This window comes from Cannabis sativa, chromosome 2 (assembly GCF_029168945.1).
Source record: "Cannabis sativa cultivar Pink pepper isolate KNU-18-1 chromosome 2, ASM2916894v1, whole genome shotgun sequence".
Lineage (NCBI taxonomy): Eukaryota > Viridiplantae > Streptophyta > Magnoliopsida > Rosales > Cannabaceae > Cannabis > Cannabis sativa.
In genome coordinates this window covers 30997339-31020978 of record NC_083602.1, presented here as the reverse complement: position 1 = coordinate 31020978, position 23640 = coordinate 30997339, and the positions used below count along the sequence as shown (strand labels likewise).

The following is a 23640-nucleotide window of genomic DNA, read 5'->3' as shown; positions in this document are numbered from 1 at the left end:
TCAACCTAGCTATCTTTGCAAAACAGGCTTGGAGGTTATTTCAAAATGCTAACTCACTTTTATGTCGTGTCCTCAAGGGTAGATATTTTTCTAGAAACGATTTCATATCAGCTAATACCTGTGGTTTGTCCTCTCTCACCTGGCAAGGGATTTGTTGGGGAAAAGAATTATTGAAGAAAGGTATTCAATTAAAGGTAGGGGATGGATCTACTATAACATTTGCAACCGATCCCTGGGTCCCAGGGAATTCAATCTTCACCCCAATGTTCTACACTGGCAACACGAATAACTGTGTGGTAGAATATATTACACCAGATAGAGAATGGAATTTCAGCAAGTTGTCTGCTGATTTTTCATCTGTGGATATGGAAAGGGTTCTCTCTTTACCTTTATCTAATAATGTTACCTCTGATTATTGGATTTGGCACTACACAGGTGGTGAGTATAATGTTAAGTCTAGGTATCACTTTGCTTGTTCCTTAGCAGATGATACCATAGACTATGTTTCGAATCCAAATATTTCCTGGTGGAGGTCTTTTGGAATCTTAAAATGGCCCCTAAGGTGATGATATTCGCATGGACGACTATTCAAAATGCCCTGCCAGTTGCTGCAGAACTGTTCAAGAAAAAATCACTTACTTTAGCTTCATGTAGCTTGTGCCTAAATGCATGGGAATTCGTGGGACATGCAATGTTCTCCTGCAAGCATGCAAGACAAGTTTGGAAAATTGTTGGGTTTGCATTTAACTACAAAGCTGCTGTGTCCATGAAAGCTGAAGACTTTTTGTTTCAGTTATCAGAATGTTATACCAAATCAGAGTTGGAAATGATTTTCTGCACCATGTGGTCAATTTGGTCTGATCGGAACAATGTCATTCATGGTAAACTTGCACAACAGCCGACAACAATCTTTGCTAAAGCTCAGAATTTTCTCAACAATTACAAGTCTTCACAGCAGCTCTCACTTCCTACTAGTTTATCACCCACTGGCTTTCCTTCGACTTGCAAGGTTTGGAAACCTCCTCCTCCAAACTGCCTTAAGTTGAATGTAGATGTTGCTTTCAATGCAGCTTGTCATAAGATTGGTTTTGGATCTATAATAAGGGATTCCAAAGGCATAGTCAAGGCTGCTATGTCTCACCCTATTAATGGTTGCTGTCAGCCACAAGAAATGGAAGCTAAGGGTCTCTTTTATAGTCTAAAATGGGCTAGACAGTTTAACTTCAAGGTTGACACGGTAGAAATAGATTCCTTGATCCTTGCAAATGCTCCCCACAAATCAACATCAAATCGATCTTCTTTTCAAGATTTAATTATTGATGTTCAAACTCAATTATCCTATCTCCTTTCAGTTTGTGTTAATCATGTTTGTCGTGATGCTAACCAAGTAGCTCACGGTTTGGCTAAACAAGCTTTAGTGTTGGATAATGTTTGTACCTGGCTTGAGGACTTTCCCTCAGCTATTCTATCTGTTGTTGTAAAAGACTCACTAATTTTATAATAACAGTTCTTTTTTCTCAAAAAAAAAAATAAATAAATAAAGAACAACTAAAAGAAAAAGAAGTTTATTTTAATTTTTTATCAACTTAGTGAATAAATAAATTAAATATTATTGTAAATAATAATAAAATCAAACTGAATAGATAATTAAAATGCACCATTTAAAAGAGATGTACTGATGCACATTCTACTTGTTTCAACATCCAGAAAAAAAAATAGTATATTTTTATTAATATTCATGTACGTTGTTATAGCTGTTTAAGATATCCTACAAAATTTTAAGAAATTTGAAATAATTTACAATATATAAAATAATATTCAAACAGTCTATTTTACATGCGTATAAAATAAAATAGTCATGCGTTTGAACGCAGTTTCTGGCGTGTTAAATTTTTCTAAATTTCTTAAAATTTGCAGGATGTCTTAAAAATAACTATAATTTACATGACCATGAAAAAAAATTGATTAAAAAATTATTTCGGATACTAAAACAAATGGAGATGTATCGATGTATATTAGTGGGAAGGCAGAGCAAAAACAGAGGAAAAGAAAATCATCTTTTATTGATTGAAAGAATTGAATGAATTGAATTGATACAACAATAGGTAGCTGGTCTTATATAGGTAAGTACAACAAGTAACTAAAATAACAGAAATAACAGAATATAACGGTCTAAGAGCCCCCTTCAAGATGGAGTGTAAAATTTTTTGACACTCATCTTGGATATGTGTAACGCCCTGTCCAACAGGGACGCCACGTGTGTGCACTTTATTTAAAATACCAATAATTATATAAGATGTAATTATACTAAAAGTGTGGGTAATTAAAATTTTGATAGTTAAAAACTCATCCTTTAAACTATTTAACAAAAGATAAGTAACACGATTTATGGGGTCCCCCTGTTTCCAAAATATTTACAAACTGGTTTCAAAGTATTTTACAACATAAACTTTATATTTTCCAAAATACAATCAAAATAGAGCATCCTGTAAACTGGGCTGCCTGCGGCTGGTATGTACATTGCTGCTGTGATCATAACTCATGGTTGTTCGACTTTAGCTTTTCCTTTACCTGCACCATAAAGCACCAGTGAGTCACAGAGACTCAGCAAGAAAGTGATCAAAACAGTAATCGAAAGAAAATAATTATCCACTTATTCTCATGCCATTATGTTTACTCACTATTCAATAATAATAAGCATTCCCTTAAACATCATACATTTCTGGTACTTAATAAAGTACCACTTTTACCACTCGTTACATACGAGCTGAATATGTCACTATCGTTGCCCGATAACGCAAACGATAAGTAAGAAACCTAACCGCGGTTTCAAGAGTAATTACTCATAACGGTAATAACCGTTTCCAACCCTAGGTAATAACCTAGGCTTAATAAGCTTTAATCAACGTCATGATAATAATCAAGGTCACCTCCATTCATTCATTGATTTTTAACCACATATGGTGCTTACCACTTTTCTTACCTTAATTCAGAAGTCAAGAATATGGCCGACCTGGGTGGAAAAACAAGCTAGGCAATCCCGGTCCCATGTCACGACAATTGAGAAACACAAATAAATACCTTAACATAATATTCCGGATTAAAACCCTAATTTAGAAATCAAACGCAACCTAACTCCCAACAACCCCAATTTAGGTCAAGCATCCCATATTTAATTTAAAACAGATAGCACACAACTCCCCGGGTCAAAACTGAACATAAAACAAACCCGAAGAAATTCTCCCCGCAGTAACCGGCCGACCGGTTCCTGGTATACCAGAACCCATCCGGTCGACCGGTTCTGGCAGACCAGGAACAATAGTTCCTTTTCACCAAAAATCGATCCAAAACCCTTCCAAACCTATCCAAACTTTCCAGAACAGTTTATTAACATACATATGACATAACCTAAGCTGCAAAACACAATGGTTCAATCTCTAGCTTGAAATCACATACTCAAGTGAAGAAATCAAGTTTCTTTTAGCTTCCTCACTCTCCAATCAATCCCAACAGCCATGAATTCAATCCAAACATGCATTAACAAACCATATTTAACTTGGATAACAAACCTACACCCTCACTAAACCTACAGCTTTGAAAATTTTCAAGAAAGTAACAAAACCTAGCTTGAAAACCTAAGAAAACACCAAAACTAAATGGATGAACTTACCTAGGTGCAAGGTTAACTTGGAGATGGAGTTTAGCTCAAGAATTTGAAGAAAAAAAAAGTGAGTTCTTCCCTGGTTCCAGCTGCTACAGCAATCGGCAGAAGGAGAAGAAGAGGAAAAGCTTGGAGATGTGTTTTTTTTTGAAAAAAAGTGGTTTCTTGCCTTGGAAGGCAACTTCTTAAATAAGGGTTTTCTCTTTTTTTTTTTTTTTTTCCTTTGCAGCCACAAAATAAATAAGTAAAGAAAAGGGATTGCCAAAAAAATAAAATGACTAAACTATCCCTCAAAATAACCTAAACTTAAATTATAACCTAGGGGCATTTTGGTAATTTTACTAATTCCCCCAATCCGACATTCTAATAAAATTCTAACTTAATCCGGGATATCCTCAAAATAATCCTTTCATTTAATGTCGTGACATTGCTAACCACAAAGCTAAATTTCCACAATTACCGGGCCCAAAATAACGTATTTACTTAAATAATTTCTCAAAAATTCCTCTAAGTAAGATCATAATCCTACTTCATTTTCCAAGTAATTACATATTTAATAAAATATGTCCATTTAAATATTATTTATTTTCTGGGATATTACAACTATCCCCCACTTATAGGAATTTCGTCCTCGAAATTTACCTGAAAAGCTCGGGATACAACTCCCGCATCTGCGACTCTAATTCCCAAGTCGCTTCTTCAACTTTGCTATTCCGCCACAACACTTTGACTAGTGGAATAGTCTTGTTTCGCAACACCTTTTTTTTCCTGTCTAAGATCTGTACTGGTTGTTCTTCATATGACAGGTCGGTTTGAAGCTCAATGTCTTCATAACTTAAAATATGAGTTGCATCAGATACATATTTCCGAAGCATCGAGACATGAAACACATTATGAACCCCAGATAAGGCAGGAGGTAGAGCCAACCGATAAGCTACCTGACCTACTTTCTCAAGAATCTCAAATGGACCAATAAATCTGGGACTCAACTTTCCTTTCTTCCCGAACCTTCGAATTCCCTTCATTGGGGATACCCGAAGAAAAACAAAATCCCCAACTTGGAACTCAACATCTCTACGCTTTGGATCCGCGTAGCTTTTCTGTCTACTTTGGGAAGCAAGCATACGAGCTCGAATCTTCTCAATAGCCTCGCTCGTTCTTTGGACAGCTTCTGGTCCAAGATACCTACGTTCACCAGCCTCATCCCAGTGAATAGGTGATCGACATTTCCTTCCATAAAGCATCTCATACGGAGCCATGCCAATGGTACTTTGATAACTATTGTTATAAGAAAATTCAATCAGAGGTAGGTACTTGTTCCAAGAACCTTCAAAGTCCATTATACATGCCCTCAACATATCCTCAAGTATCTGAATAGTTCTTTCAGATTGACCATCAGTTTGAGGATGAAAAGCTGTACTGAATCTTAACTTAGTACCCATTGCTTGCTGTAAGCTTCCCCAGAACTTGGATGTAAATTTTGGATCTCGATCCGAAACTATCGACTTTGGGGCACCATGAAGTCGAACTATTTCCTTAATATACAAATCAGCATATTGATCCACTGTATACGTTGTCCTCACCGGGAGAAAGTGTGCAGACTTCGTATATCGATCCACTATCACCCAAATAGAATCATAATACCCTACTGTTCTGGGTAATCCCACTACAAAATCCATGGTGATGTCTTCCCATTTCCATTCAGGAATCTTTAGAGGCTGAAGCAAACCTGCCGGCCTTTGGTGTTCTGCTTTAATTTGTTGACAGGTTAAACATTTTGACACATATTCAACAATATCCCTCTTCATACCCGGCCACCAGTATAAAGCTTTCACGTCATGATACATCTTGGTTGTTCCCGGGTGTAAGGAGTACGGTGTAGTATGAGATTCATCAAGAATCTCTTGTCTGATTTCTTTGTCAACCGGTACACAGATTCTGTTTTTGTATCGCAACAACCCATCAGATAAGCATGAAAAGTCTCTTGCCAATCCAGCCTCTAACTTCTCCTTATGTCCCTGTAGCTCAAGGTCACCTTGTTGGGCTACTCTAATTCTTTCCAACAGATTAGATTGTATGGTGATATTAGCAAGTTTTCCAATTACAAATTCAATTCCCGCTCTCGTCATATCCTCAGCCAACTTGGCTGAGATTTCCTTTAGTTCACAAACTTGCCCTGGTCCTTTCCGACTTAGAGCATCCGCTACCACATTTGCTTTACCAGGGTGGTAGAGAATCTCGCAGTCATAATCCTTGACCAGTTCTAACCATCGTCGTTGCCTCATATTTAAATCCTTCTGAGTGAAAAAGTACTTGAGGCTTTTGTGATCTGTATAAATTTCACACTTCTCACCGTACAGATAGTGACGCCAAACTTTTAGTGCAAAGACAACCGCTGCTAATTCAATATCATGGGTAGGATATCGTTGCTCATACTCCTTCAATTGCCTGGATGCATAAGCAATCACTTTCCCTGATTGCATAAGAACACAACCTAACCCTTGTTTGGACGCATCACAATAAATCACAAACTTTTCGTCACCTTTTGGTAAGGTTAGCACAGGAGCGGTAATCAACCTTTGCTTCAATTCTTGGAAACTACCTTCACACTTGTCAGTCCAAACAAACTTACAATTCTTTCGGGTCAACTCAGTTAAAGGCGTAGAAATCTTTGCAAAGCCCTCAACAAATCTTCGGTAATACCCTGCTAACCCCAGGAAACTTCTAACCTCAGTTGCTGACTTAGGTCGAGGCCAGTCACGCACTGCTTCAATCTTTACTGGATCCACTAAAATACCATCTTTACTCACCACATGCCCCAAGAAACTCACCTGAGGTAACCAAAATTCACATTTCTTAAATTTGGCATACAACTTATGCTCCCTGAGACGTTGTGTAATATCCCGATAAGTTAAATGGTAAATAATTAGGGTTTATATTGATATTATGAATTAATCAGGTAATAAGTGGGATTATGATCCTACTAATTTATTTCAGCATAAAATTTAAATTTTGCTATAAGTGAGTAAATAATCGTAATTTGTTAATTACGGAGATTTATATAGCATGTGTGAATGTAATATGAGCTATATGTGGAATAAAAATATTTCAGGTTCGGCGACCCCGGAGACTCAATAAGTGGATATATAAGCGTAATTTGTTAATTACGGGGATTTATTTGAAATACGTGGATATAATATGAGTTATTTGTGAAATAAAAATATTTTCAAGTTTGACGACCCTGGAGACCCGATTGGAGGCCAAAAATGTCACAACAGTTTTATATAGAAATATTGATGAGATTATTGGGATAAGTTGATTTTAGAAATATCGGGGTATTTTAGGGTACTCGAAGTTGACCAAATACCCTAAAAATAGAGATTTCTTAGTGGCTAAGAAATAATAAGATAATTATTAATAATAAAGTTTTTATTAATATTATTATATTATTATTATTAATATATTATATTATATTATATTATATTATTATTATTATTATTATTATATTATTATTATAATATTATTTATATATAAGTTAACGTAAGTTAACTTTTATATATATATATATATATATTAAGTTATCAGTGAAACAGAACAGAACGAACGACGAACGAAACCCTCGTTCTCCCTCCTTCGATAAAACCTTCTCCCCTTATATCTATTTTCTTCAATTTTCAATCCAAAACTTAGCGATCTAAGCTCTGGTAGTAGCAGGATAGCAAATCTTTGAAGAGGGAAAGCTTAAGGTATGGTTTAATTTCGTTTTAAGTTTAAAAACAATTGGTTTCGTATAGGGGTTTTGTGAATTAGAATAGTTATGAAGGTTCTGACCTTATAGAATTATTCTCGGGTAGTCATGGGACTAGTTTCGATATTTTCTTGTTGAATTAGAAGTGATTTTTGAGTTAGAAATCGAGTTTGGAACTTTTTAAAGCTTAGTCCGAACGTTAATGGCGTTTTTCATTTAAGGGGTCGATTTTTATTTCTGTTACGTAAGGATGGTAGTATTTATGGCATACATGCACCCTGTAAAGTTTGGAGTCATTTGGATAAGTTTTGGTAGTGTTTCGGTGAGTGCGAAAATTGAAATTTTCGTATTTCACAGTTTATAGAAATTCCTAAGAGATCAGAAATCGTACTTTTGTCATAACTTTTGACTCGGGTGTCCGTTTTGGATATTCTATATACCGTTTCGAAGCTTGAGACGAGCTCTACAATATGGTGTATGTTTTAGAGCTGAAATATAAGTTTTATTTTAGTGTATTTATACCGCGGGGTTTGGTAGAACACCCTAGATTGTCTTATGTGAATATAAGCAGTGTTTTAGGATAAACACTTATTAGTTTATCGTTGTTGTGACATAGGGCCGGGATCATCGAGGATAGTTCTCCACTTGGATTGATTGAAATGTATGAACCTGAATTAAAGGTAAGAAAAGTATATTGTACTGCATAGTACGCTGTATGTAATACCGTTAGTATTGTTATGAATTGATCAATATTGAGATATAGTTAATATTGTTATATATAGAAAAGTATATTGTACTGCATAGTACGCTGTATGTAATACCGTTAGTATTGTTATGAATTGATCAATATTGAGATATAGTTAATATTGTTATATATTGAAAAGTATATTGTACTGCATAGTACATTGTATGTAATACAATTAGTATTGTTATGAATTGATTAATATTGAGATATAGTTAATATTGTTATATATTGAAAAGATTGATTGGTTGAGTATTGATAATGTGATAATATTATGCATGTGATATGTTGGCTCACCTGATTAGGTGATGCAATTTTCCTGGTAACGTACTGGGCGTAAGTACGGGCGTTAGTGATATATGATGAGTACCGAGTGTAGGTACGGGCTCACCTGATTAGGTGATGCAATTTTCCTGGCGACGTACTGGGCGTAAGTACAGGCGTCAGTGACATGATAAGTACCGGGCGTAGGTACGAGCTCGTCTAGTTAGACGATGCGATATATTGGTGCCAGATTGTGGCACGGGCTCACCTGATTAGGTGATGCAATTGTATGATATATGGGTGCAGGTTTTTGGGCATAGGCTCACCTGATTAGGTGATGCAGTTATGCGACATATGGGTGCCAGGCTATGGCATGGGCTTGCCTGATTAGGCGATACAATACAAGATCATCAGATTAAAGCATCGACTTGCCTAATTAGGCAACATGATGTCATGAAGATGGTTGCTTTATGAGGTAACATATATATTATTTATATGATTAAATGAATATGAATTCCATTATTGGTATAATGGTTTTGTATTACCAAATATCTGTATACTAATGTTTATTCGTGGCAGATGCCAGTAGTGATTTGGATTTCATCTTATGAACAAAGTGTGATGGTTTGATTTTTATTGTGTATAAATGACAATATTCGAATAATAAGCTATATGATTGTTATTATTACTTTTCTTGCTGAGTCCTTGTGACTCACGGGTGCTATGTGGTGCAGGTAAAGACAAAGAAAAGCTAGATCAACCATGAGGTGGCAGTCTTCTCCAGCAATGTACATATTGACCTCCCCGGCCTGCGTGCCGAGTTGCCAGGAGTTGTTTTAGACTGGCTGTATCTGCTGTGTATTTTGATTTTATGTTTAAATGGTTGTCGTACATATTTCTTTAGCAAAACTTTTTACAACAGGGATTCCCGTAACACACTTTTTATGCCGTTATAATGTCCATTTTTAGTGTTTTATTTTAGTCAAGTTTTTAATATTATCACGGTTTTTAATAATTAATTATTCTATTAGTATTAAACTAGTTTATAAAATCACACACGTGGCGTCCCTATAGATTAGGGCGTTACAACTTGGTATCAGAGCAGCCATGGTTTTAAAGGTCCTGAAGACTGGTCGAATATGTACATTTGCTGCGAGGACAGGTCGACTCATGGTATATAGTAAGTATTTATATTATTTGCTATTGGATTACCTGCCTAGGCAATTATAAAGTATGTTGGGAAAAGTAACATACTGATAATTTTGATAAGAATGTGTGTATGGTATATGCATATTGATATTAATATCCGTCTGAGTTTTAAATAGTTAGAAGACGTGGACTAAATATGTGATAAGTTATACAGTAAGGGCAATCAAATAGTCTGATTAGCGAGCTATTTGGGCTCAAGGCAAACAATATGGAAGAGAATTATTTATGAACATAATGCTGGGAACATGTAAATTCTGTTATACAGGACATGGTTAGACGACAAGGAGAAAAAAATAAATCTAAGATTTGAAAAGATAGCAGGCTCATCTTGTGTCTGTTCTTATACTACCGAGACTTCCTGTTGTACCACTAGATGTGGTGGAATATATGAAGCCACCTTACTAATAGATCAAGAAGCAAAAACTAAATGAACCACAAATTATGGGATAAAACGAAAGGTTCTAGGGTGACCATGATAGCGGTCAAAGTGAGTATAAGAGATGGTGACCTTATCCTGAGTGTTCAAGATGCAAAAAGGCGCCATTTGAGCCAATTTAGAGCCATATCTTGTTTTTTTTTATGGGGTAGCGGGTCATCTGAAAAGAACCTACACGTAGTTAAGAAAGACTTATGTTAAAGGAGAAAAGTGTACGGGTCTTGCCCAAGTGCTGGTTATGACTCAAGGGGACAGGGATATCGGTCCTTCGGCCAACTCAAGTTAGAATTTATGGGCAATATTATAATTACTATTGATATTAAACATTGTACATTTAGTTAGAGACATCAAGAAATCTGAATGGACTGTGCATGTATGTTATTTAATGGTAATCCATTTAACAGGATAGACAGATTAGAAAGATGACAATATGAGTTAAATTGTTGATATTCCCTAGTGGAATATAGAAAATGAGTAGTTAATGGAGGTATCGATCTAATTGATTCAAATAACAAAATCTTTTGTTTAGAAGTAATCTAGCGTTACCAAAGGTGGGACAATTTATGAGTATTGTCTGGAATCCCAGATGAATTGAAGGTGATGATTGTGTAGTAATTTTGAGATTATGTAGTAGTGGGACTACCTATGTTAGCAAGAAGCATCTTGTTTTGGCAGCTCGGCATGAAGGAACTCCATGGTTGAGTGTCCTTGACTTGGGGTGGTTTCATTTAGGAAATTTTCCCATGAAGCGTGCGAGTCAGAGCAAAGCACGTTAGAAACACTTGGATTGGTTCGTGGGACCAGTCGTCAGTCCAAGAAACAACTAGAGTGATGAAGTCATGTATAAGAGCCATCATTCTATGGGCGTAAGGGCCCAATGGAGGCATAAAGTGTGTAACGTATAAAAGAACGTCAGGAAGAGTAGTGGTATCACTGAAGTAAAGAAGATTACCTAAATTACTTAAGGTGATACGGTAATGATGGAGAGTACTTTATAATTGACTGGATAGTCAATATGGTATATAAGGAGTGTTGGATATTATTTTACCAGGATCTTAGATCTACTCACAAGTATGTTTATTAACATCCTAAATATGAACTTTCTAAAACGATAAATTAAACACATATAAAGTTTAAGAAACCTTACATTGGTTGCAGCGGAATTAAATGACTCCTTCCGTTCAGATATCTAGCCCTTGATTCCTTTCTGTAGCAGAGCATTATCAATATCTGAACCTGGATCTCTTTCTCTGAATCTTTGATGCTGAAACTCCTTTGCTGATGATCTTTCTTCACGATCTTCCTCACTATGATTGAGGTATTGCTTGATGTGTGTGGGCACTACTCTAATCACTAAGGATTTCGAAATTCAAGAGGGAAGAGAAAGAAGAAGTGGCAGCTAAAGATAGGGAGAGAGAAGGCTCAGGTTTTTCTCTGAAGGAAAAATAGAAAATTTAAGTGTAAATTTCCTGAAGCCTTCACTATCTATTTATAGCATTCCACTAGGGTTAGGTTTGAATTATTTGGCATTAAAATAATGAAAAAATCAGTTTAAATTTCCTACAAAAGTGGCTGGCCCTACACTTAGTGGATTGGGCCTTGCTTTTTGCAATTTTGCAATTTTAACACCTTTTGTATCTGATTTTCTCAAAAATACCAATTTCCTAATTCAACCATTTAAATGTCAATTCTAACTATTTAATAACTATAAATAATTATTAAATAATATTGTCATTTATCATATTTATTAATTGAACCATACAAAGTATCATAATTAACAAATATGCCCCTATAAACTCTTTCTTTACAATTTCGCCCTTACTTAGTGAAAAATTCACAAATAGACATAGTCTAATTTGAGAATTATAATTGATTAATCAAAACCAATTACATGAGTCTTACAAGCAATATTATCTCAACTAGTGGGGGGACCATGGGTCTATATAACCGAGCTTCCAATAAGTAGATCAAGAATTTAGCACTAAAATTCACTAACTTATTAATTCTTCGTTGACTCCACGCATAGAACTTAGAAGTGCACTCTCAAAGATATAGAATGCTCTATATGTACCACCATAGAGACACATCATTAGTTATCCATTGTTATAATCCTAATTTGATCAATGATCCTCTATATGAATGATCTAATCGTAAAGGGATTAAATTACCGTGCTACACCCTACAATGTATTTATTCCTTAAAACACTTGACCCCGTATAAATGATATTTCACTTATGTGAAATGAGTACTCCACCATTTATGTTCGTTTGGTCAAGCTCGAAGGAGATCATCCTTTGCTTACTATTCGATGTAAGCCATAGATTCCATGTTTATGATAGCGCTCCCACTCAATTGCACTACCGTGTTCCCAAAATGTACGTATCACCCCGACCTAAAAGTAGGCTTAACTAACAAATCAAAGAACACGAATAGCCTTTCAAGATCGAGCCTAATCATATCCGGATTAAGATCATTTGATCTAAAGATCAACTAGTGCGATATTGACTTGAATAGATTTTACGGTAAGTTTAATTAAATCTAAGTCAAAGTTCAATATCGGTCCCCTTCCGATGCATACTCCATGCATCCAACCCGAGCTTTACTTTAACCAATGTTCGGAAAGAACATAGTATTTCTCCAAATACAAGTAAACTCTTGTTGTAGATTATCATATCGTAAAACCCTATGTCCGATAAATCTAGGAAACTTTATTCACATAGTCATGTTTACTTTCCAATGTGTTGACGACACAATAAACAAAAGATCAAGTATGTGAAAAGGGTTTCAGATGAATTTATACATTATGTACATATAATCATGAAATAAATCATGTGAACCATGCACCATTAAATGTTATTTCTGATCTATATTAATAAACAAATCTGATTATATTGAAATGAGATTTATTTAGGGCATAAAACCCAACAAACTCCCACTTGCACTAATATAAAACAAAAAGTGCGTTTCAAATAATCTCAACACCTTGATATACAAATCAAGTGTAGTAGTAGTAAACTCCTCGTAATAGGATCTGAAAGGTTGAATTAACCACAACCTTTTCTCCACCATTACTCTTCCTTAATCACAAAATCATTGATAATGTGAAATTCCTCTCTATATGTCTACTCTCTCGGGATATCGGATTCTATACCTTTGGCAACTACTTTTGGTTAATCAAAGAAATTAACACTAGTAGTTTAAGGCAATTTGGAATGTTGCCAAAGATGTATAGAACTTTCCTTAGACTCGAATAAGTACCTTTCCCCGCCTTTAACATTCACTCCTCTCGGTAGACCTAGAGACTTCGTATAGGTTTTTACACTTCTCCAAAATCACTATTCCACCCCCGTAGTAACCACCATCTTATCAGAAAGATTTACTAGCACAAAGGCAAATTTCGAAATCTGATATGGTGTAGTCTAAGAGTTTTAAACACACCCTTATAGACTAACATATAGTTCCTCTTCTTTATCTTAGGATTTACTTGATTGTCTTCCAATGTTCTTCTCCCCGGATTAATTCGATACCTACTCATTACTCCCACTCAACACAGTGTCCGGGTCTAAGGCATACAAAAGCATATCTAAGACCTCTCACTGTTGATGTAAGAAATTCTTTCATGGCTTTATCTTTTCTGGAATAGTTAAGACTTTTCCTTAGATAAATAAAATCTATACCTAAGAAGTTGTGAAGCTTCTATAGATTGTCATTAGAAAGAAAATGCTTCAGCATCTTACTAAAGTAAGTTGCTTGCATTAGAGTAAGTAATTACCAGGTATACCACAAGCCATAGGTTTAGATAAACTCAAACCTATATTACTAGGAACAGGAAGTTTGTTAAGTCCATTGAATAGACTTATTAACTAAAATTTCCTTTTATGTCCTTGTAATAGAAAACTTTAGGTTATTCCATGTGAATGGATTAAACCATAGTTCTATTGGCTTTTCTTCTTAGTTTCTTATCTTGACAATCCATTACTTGTTTAAACTCACAATGGATTTTAATCACTAGTGTCTCCCAAGTCATAAGAAGGTGAATTCCTAGAAACTCTCCCACTACGACAAGGCACCGTGAATTATGTCTAAGAAAACTAAATGGTATTAACCTCTTTGGTTGTGACAAGACAACTGAGGCAGTGGGATCATCATACGTTATATAAGATGATAGAACACTTTTGGAATCAAGAATTAATATCTCCTTTATTTGTTACTTGTTTTTCAGACTTAGTCATTTTCTTAGAAAAGTAGTATTTGTTTGAACAAACACTTTCTTATCTATTGACAATGGGATGGTCCACCCCTAATCACTTAGAAAAGCTAACAAACCATGGTTAACAGTTCTAGCCTTTCTTAAGATTTTGATTAGGTCATCCATGAATCTAGTAATGATTTACATTAAGTATACAACCATTACATCATTCTGAAATTGTATTACCATAGAAGGATTTAGGCAACGACTAGTAACTAATCATCAACATGCAACTCGAAATTTCTGGGGAGGTAAGTTTGGATATAATTCAAAAATCAATTTAATGATCTTTGAACTGCATATCTACTAACTATTTCTCCACCCCTATCGCCCGCAAGATCTTTAACCACTTACCTTAATGGTGTTTAACCATTGCTAGAAATTAATGAAATTTTTCAAACATTTCAAATTTCTTTGCATAAGGTATAATCTAGAGTTATCGTTTTAAGAATACAACGAAAAACTCATATCCACCCCTGAATGTACATTCATCTGCGAATGAGATGAACTACTTTCAGTGGATATAGGCATATTAACTCTTTGCAGAGATTGATCTTGTCAAATCCACTATGAACAAGATACAAATGCCATAGATTAAGAAAATGTGGTAGTGTCTATGATGACATAGCTTTAGTTACATCAAAGAGTTCTTAGAATACTTCAAGTGGATCCTGGTCACGGTATCACCTAACTCACATTCCATACGCTTTAATCCATTAATAAAAGATGGATATTAAACACTTGAGAAAGTGTAACTGTATTGTATTCTGGAATTAGAAATTTAAGAAAATTTCTATTTGGAATCTAAAATTAAAGTCAAAGACTTAAATTCAACCAAATTTAATGAGTAATTCTTTCTTGGACCACCACTACTAATACAAACTCTAAGTCAGATTTGCCCATACAAGTAGGAGATTTCTAAGATTGAGGATTTATATCAATTGGGAATAGAATTTCGGGATTATAATCATAAGCGTCATTTAATTTCTTAAGAGAAAATATAGAATGACATGAAATGATTTATAGACCATTCATCCAATGATATATTTGAAAGCTAATTCGAAATGAATAAGCTAAGAGGAATTAGGATAATTTCGTTTAAAATAAGAATCCAACGATGCTTCGATTAGCGAAAGTCAAAGTAATCTTATTTATATAATCTTCTTGTTTTATATCGTAAAAATACTAGTCTAAGGTGTCATCAATTGATGAACAGCTAGATGTCGCATATACAATATTTATCTTTCGAGATCTTACACTATTATGTATGTCTAATGGTGAAAATCCAATAGGGATTTATCTCATTAGAAAAACAAACATGTTAGACCAACAATGAAGATTCGAAATTAAACTACAACTTAATAACAGAAAATAACATGGTTCAATATAAATTCATACACAATTCAGAAATTATAAACATATAGCAAGTAGGAATGACAAGTGAAAATACTAAAACTTACAATCCTAAATAATTTCCAAGGTTTTCAACAAACTGATATCAGTGTCCCGTTTAGGCGAGAGTCAAAGCTACCATTCATTGAATAGAGTTGAGCCTCGTCCTAAAATGTTAAACATTCTAGCAACCTTTTATTCGATCAAGATTGGAATTCGCCGTTGTCCCGTTTAGGCGAGAGTCAAGGCAATTCTATCTTATGAGCTTCCACCATTGTTTCATAATTTGCAAGTCAAGTATGGTCGCCACCATTAGGGTGATCCATACCATACAAAACACTTACAAACTACTTATCATGCGAGGTTAAAATCTGCGAAATTGCTAATGAACGTTCCTCCATTAGGAGGATTACTCACTAAAACAAACGCGTGTAAAACCCACAATGGAGATCGAATGTCTCTATAATAAAGCTCATTATTTGAAAAGAGTTGTATTTTCTTTTATTCTCTTTATTTATTCTATTTATTTTAAATATATATTTATTTAATTAAAATTTCCAATTTAGAATGAAAAATTCTAAATATAAATTTTAATTTAATATTTATAAATTTTACTTAGATGGATATGAAAATAACATGAATTATTTCCATCTTAGTAATAATTTCCAATAAATATTTAGAAAAATATTCAATTTAAGTTGTTACAAAATTAATTTAAATTAATTTACAACTCAAATTTAATTTTCTATAAATATATATTGCATTTCGAAAAATTAAAGTATACAATTTTCGAAAAAATGCATATTAAAATAAAAAAAAAAAAAATAAATCCCGGAAAAATTATTCTAATTTAATGTTGGCCCAAAATTAATTAATAAAATTAATTTACAACAAAAAATATAATTTTCCTATTTAATTAAATATATAAGAAAAATTACAAATATTTAAGTATGATGATGAAAATCAACTCAAATATTAATTTTCTATTTAATTAAATACACTAGAAAAATACTTCAAGCAAAAATATCACCTATCTAGATTTTCCTTTGACTAATTAATTCTATTTCTAATAATATACTTTTTAATTCAATTTATTTTAAGTTAATCAATAAATGAAAAAATCATTGATTTAAGTTGATCCAAGAATTAATTAAAATAATTAATTTACAACTTAATCTATTTTTCAAGATAAAATTCGAAATTCTAGCATTTAAGAAATACAATTTCGAAAATTGATTAATAAAATAAAGAAAAAATATATTTTGAAAATTATTTAAATTTAGTTAAAAAAAATAAATTTCAACTAAAAATAATTTTCTATTTAATTAAATGTCATGAAAAAGAAATATTTAAGTATGATGATAAAAATCAACTTAGATATTTAATTTTCAAATTAATTAAATGTATTAAATTCAAGAAATAAATAATTAAGTGTAGAGAAGGCTTAATTATTAATCTCTAGTTTAATACTAGGAAAAATATTCTTAAAATAAATTGTACCAAAATTAATTATATAAATAATTAATTTCACAATTTATAATATTTTCCTATTTAATATTAGAAATAATAAGTAGTCTAGAAATAACTATCTAGAAAATATCTTATTTGACTAAGTATCTTTTCCACAAAATTTGAAAAAATATCTAATTTAAGTTGTAAGAATAGAAAAATCTAGAACTTAAATATTTTCAAATTTAAATTTAATTAAATATCAAAAATTAAGTTGTAACCACTTAATTTGAAAATATTCCATTTTAAGTTAATATTTGAAAAGATATTAACTTAAAAAAATATCTAAAGAATCTTAATAACCAATGCCTAAAATTCCTCAACTTAATTTTGAAATTTTGAATTCAAAGATATTCGCATTTAAGTTGGTTAGTTGAAGATAACTAAATATCAACTTAAATAGGAATATTTAATGAAAAATTTAAATTAAGTTTAAAAAGAATCTGTCATTATAATTCTATATTTAATTAAATACAAGAAAATACATATAGTTTAGCTTAGAATATAAAATTCCTTAAACTATATTTTTCTTAAATTAATTTCAAAATAAATGAAATTAATTATGTTGCTAATCAATTTTATTAGGTTAAACTAGTTTAATTAACCTAGTATTGCTCATTCAAATCGTGCAAATGGGCCTTCACAATCGGGGTGGTTTGTGTGAGGGGTGCCGGGTTCAAGATGTCGTACCCACTTCTATGGCTCCCAACTCTCACACAAGGCCCAAAAGAGAGGAATTTAACCTTAATAAGAACAACCGTTATTAATTGAATAAGTTCAAAACTTAATGGGCCTAAATAAAATCTATCAATGACTATGACATTTTATTTAGCAACATTAACCTATATGCATCTATAATAAAATTAAACACATAGCTCACACAGCACACTTTGGATGGGTCCTATCATGTTGCTAGTGTCATACACAGATGAAAGAAGATTGTAAATATACCCGTTACAAATTATTATCTTGACCAAGTGGAGCCATCGATCATTAGATCCGGCAAAAAGTAACCATGGCTATTTGCAATCAAGTAATAATAGGTTTTAAAAACTTACACATAAGCTAAAACACATACTCCTGCAACAAGGTTAGCTGGATAGTTGGATGTAGGATTTATTTAATTTTAAATAAATATTTAATTTCGAAAATAATTAATTAAATAAAAAAAAATAAAAAATTTCGAAAATTTTTAAAAAATTTAAAAAAATTCGAAATTTAAAAAAAATTTAAAATTAAACCTACAATTTTTGAAAAATTAGGTTTCAACCAACCTAAATATCATTTCAAAAATTTGCTAACTACTTTTAAATTTTAAATGTTATTTTATAAATAAAAATTAAATAAAAAAATTAGAAAAGATAAATAAATATCTTTTTCAAATTTTTTAAATGTAATTTAAATAAATAAAATAACAAAATTTAAAAAATTAGCAAAATATCTTATATCTATTTAAAATTACATGATTATAAATATCTTATTTTAAATTTAAATATGGTCAAAATATCTAAAAAAAATTTAATTAAAAAAATCTTAAAAGATAAGATATTTTTAAAATATCTTAAAAGATATTATAAATATCTTTAAAAGATATTATAAATATCTTAAAATATCTGACCTTAAATTTAAAAAAATATAATCAAATTTAAAAATAAGATAGATTTTTAAGCAAAAAGATAAATACTAATTCTATTCAAATTCAAATTACACTAATATCTTGAATTAAATTAAAAAAATTTAAATTAATTCAAAATGATAATTAGAATTGAATTAGGAATAGTAATAGTATATATACAAAACCATACAAAAAATTGGAAGTTAATTCCATGAAAAAGTATGAAAAATTGAAGAAAATTGAAAAAATTCGAAACTGCATGGACAGTTCTCATGATCGTGAAACTATCAAGATGTACTCCATTTTGTCAAATCTTCAAAAAATCATAACTAATTCAAATAAAATCCAAATTGAGTTTTGTAAAAGGCTAACTTGCTTAATTTTTTCCATACTATCCAATAAAAATAATGCCAGAACCGAAATAACAATTATTTTTCACGAAAATTTCACAATCATCAATCAATCATCAAATAACACTCAATACAACATGATACCATCCAAAGAACATACAAACAATCGTTTTAAAGTCCAAATTACATGTAAGTAAATCAATTACCATGGCTCTGAGGCCAGTTGTTGGATATTATTTTACCAGGATCTTAGATCTACTCACAAGTATGTTTATTAACATCCTAAATATGAACTTTCTAAAACGATAAATTAAACACATATAAAGTTTAAGAAACCTTACATTGGTTGCAGCGGAATTAAATGACTCCTTCCGTTCAGATATCTAGCCCTTGATTCCTTTCTGTAGCAGAGCATTATCAATATCTGAACCTGGATCTCTTTCTCTGAATCTTTGATGCCGAAACTCCTTTCGTCGATAATCTTTCTTCACGATCTTCCTCACTATGATTGAGGTATTGCTTGATGTGTGTGGGCACTACTCTAATCACTAAGGATTTCGAAATTCAAGAGGGAAGAGAAAGAAGAAGTGGCAGCTAAAGATAGGGAGAGAGAAGGCTCAGGTTTTTCTCTGAAGGAAAAATAGAGAATTTAAGTGTAAATTTCCCCGAAGCCTTCACTATCTATTTATAGCATTCCACTAGGGTTAGGTTTGAATTATTTGGCATTAAAATAATGAAAAAATCAGTTTAAATTTCCTACAAAAGTGGCTGGCCCTACACTTAGTGGATTGGGCCTTGCTTTTTGCAATTTTGCAATTTTAACACCTTTTGTATCTGATTTTCTCAAAAATACCAATTTCCTAATTCAACCATTTAAATGTCAATTCTAACTATTTAATAACTATAAATAATTATTAAATAATATTGTCATTTATCATATTTATTAATTGAACCATACAAAGTATCATAATTAACAAATATGCCCCTATAAACTCTTTCTTTACAATTTCGCCCTTACTTAGTGAAAAATTCACAAATAGACATAGTCTAATTTTGAGAATTATAATTGATTAATCAAAACCAATTACATGAGTCTTACAAGCAATATTATCTCAACTAGTGGGGGACCATGGGTCTATATAACCGAGCTTCCAATAAGTAGATCAAGAATTTAGCACTAAAATTCACTAACTTATTAATTCTTCGTTGAATCCACGCATAGAACTTAGAATTGCACTCTCAGTATATAGAATGCTCTATATGTTCCACCATATAGACACATCATTAGTTATCCATTGTTATAATCCTAATTTGATCAATGATCCTCTATATGAATGATCTACACTGTAAAGGGATTAAATTACCGTTACACCCTACAATGTATTTATTCCTTAAAACACTTGACCCCGTATAAATGATATTTCAGCTTATGTGAAATGAGTACTCCACCATTTATGTTCGTTTGGTCAAGCTCGAAGGAGATCATCCTTTGCTTACTATTCGCCAGATAGAAGCTATAGATTCCATGTTTATGATAGCGCTCCCACTCAATTGCACTACCGTGTTCCCAAAATGTACGTATCACCCTGACCTAAAAGTAGGCTTAACTAACAAATCAAAGAACACGAATAGCCTTTCAAGATTGAGCCTAATCATATCTGGATTAAGATCATTTGATCTAGGATCAACTAGGCGATATTGACTTGAATAGATTTTACGGTAAGTTTAATTAAATCTAAGTCAAAGTTCAATATCGGTCCCTTCCGATGCATACTCCATGCATCCAACCTGAGCTTTACTTTAACCAATGTTCTGGAAAGAACATAGTATTTCTCCAAATACAAGTAAACTCTGTTGTAGATTATCATATCGCAAAAACCCTATGTCTGATAAATCTAGGAAACTTTATTCACATAGTCATGTTTACTTTCCAATGTGTTGACGACACAATAAACAGGATCAAGTATGTGAAAAGGGTTTCAGATGAATTTATACATTATGTACATATAATCATGAAATAAATCATGTGAACCATGCACCATTAAATGTTATTTCTGATCTATATTAATAAACAAATCTGATTATATTGAAATGAGTTTTATTTAGGGCATAAAACCCAACAAGGAGACCATTGACATTTTGGGAAAAGATTACTTTATTGTGCAATTATGGAAAGGCATACTGACCCAGAATGGAGAAAAGCTTATGAATTGAGAGGCAATTTAATAGACACGTAATTGAGTGATTGGTGGATGTTGGATCACAAAGTAGGTTGTTTATTAAACAACGAGTTATATAATTGAGTGTAGAATAAGTTTTAAAGTGGTTAACGAAGTATGAAGATAGTGATGATTGCAGAGAAGCAATGGTATCATATGAATCAGGGAGTGAAACCTTAGTGGTGATGATGAAAAGAAACTTCAGGATCAAGGAATGATCTTTAATTAATTGTTATTAGTTGAGAATTCGGGAAATGGGTATTTCCAGTTTAGTTGTGGGTACCTGGTATGAGCAGTGTTGCCTCTACTGTATAGGTTTAATCAAATTACTTTATAATGGTGGTTAATCGTAAATGATTGGAAAAAAAAAATTAATTAAAAGTTCTGTCAATTCAAGGGAAATTGATACAAGTTAAAATAAGTGGAGATGAACAAGATTTAAGTTGACAATAAGATGGGAATTCCTCGAGTTTAAGTGAACAAAAACCGATGAGGAATTGCAAGAGGTTTATGAAGGGAGTGATAGCAATTGAATTTTATTAATGAAAGAATGAAAGCAAGAAATACAATTAAGAACGACAAAGAAGCATCTACTTTCTGATAACCCACCATGAGTTTACTTTGGAGTTAAGCATATTTAAGTTGGGGTAATCTCAAGATGGGAAATCCTTCGGGGAGTCACCCCGGGAAGTGTATGAGTGAGGACAAAGTACGCTAGAAAGATTCATATTAGGATGCAAAATCGGTAGTCGTTCCAGAAATTATTAAGAGGAAGTGATGTGTTAATAAGCAGAAATTTACAAGGTATTGAGACAAGTAAGTGGGTGGAAATAAGAAGTGCTCTAATTTAATATCTATCAGAAATGAATACTTAACTTGTTACTAAGTTAAGTCAGTAGATCAGCTTAGGAGATCTCATAGAAGGAATAGAAAGACATAATTATGAATTATGTACTATGTGATCTTATGATTTTGACCGAGTAGTAAGGATTGGACATACAGAGTTAATATGTTGTCTATCAGTGTAGACAATTTATACTATAAATGAGAATACAAAATTCATACAAAGGAATAGTCTAATCTTGTAAAATTCCAAGGTGTATATTTTTGGCTATGATGTTAAGAATTAAAGAAGGTTATTGAGAACCATGGAAGTTAAAGCGAAAATAGTATAATGCTTTATTCTTGAAAGGTGGGTAACCTGCGAAGATCAATAGAATATTAGAAATATACTGTGAGCATATTTGATAAAGGTTAGAATATCTTAGAATAATATCTTCCCTTATGAGGTGTTTATTTAAAAAGTGATAATTAAATGTACCACTGGTTAGGTACCTTAATAAGTGTGGTACAAGAGAACTATTATATACATGTTCACTGGATTAAATAGGCTAGGTAGCCTATTAGCTAGCCTTAACTCCTGCGTTGTCCGGAATATATAATGTGTTTCATGTCTCCATGTTGAGAAAATATGAATCAGACTCGACCCATGTTCTGAGTTGTGACAATGTTAAACTTCAGACAAATTTATTATATGAGAAAAATATCTTGTCCAGGTTTTGGACTAGAAAGATGAAATGAGACAATTCTACTAGTTAAGAAAGTGCTATAAAAAAAACAGTAAGATAGAAGCAGCAATTTGAGAATTAGAATCATAAATATTGGGGTAATATCCCGAATTGTTTAAATAAATTTCGAGGACGAAATTTCTATAAGGAGGGGATGGTTGTAATATCCCGATAAGTTAAATGGTAAATAATTAGGGTTTATATTGATATTATGAATTAATCAGGTAATAAGTGGGATTATGATCCTACTAATTTATTTCAGCATAAAATTTAAATTTTGCTATAAGTGAGTAAATAATCGTAATTTGTTAATTACGGAGATTTATATAGCATGTGTGAATGTAATATGAGCTATATGTGGAATAAAAATATTTCAGGTTCGGCGACCCCGGAGACTCAATAAGTGGATATATAAGCGTAATTTGTTAATTACGGGGATTTATTTGAAATACGTGGATATAATATGAGTTATTTGTGAAATAAAAATATTTTCAAGTTTGACGACCCTGGAGACCCGATTGGAGGCCAAAAATGTCACAACAGTTTTATATAGAAATATTGATGAGATTATTGGGATAAGTTGATTTTAGAAATATCGGGGTATTTTAGGGTACTCGAAGTTGACCAAATACCCTAAAAATAGAGATTTCTTAGTGGCTAAGAAATAATAAGATAATT

General features: G+C 32.4%; 1 protein-coding gene across 1 annotated transcript in view; it reads left to right on the top strand.

Moving 5' to 3' along the window:
- Window positions 1-550: 550 nt before the first annotated feature.
- Window positions 551-23640, top strand: part of LOC115719959 (uncharacterized) — a 32771-nt gene continuing 9681 nt past the window's right edge. The window contains exon 1 of the mRNA XM_061109301.1: window positions 551-1477. Coding sequence (XP_060965284.1) covers window positions 551-1477 — 927 coding nt within the window. The remainder of the gene's footprint in view (window positions 1478-23640) is intronic.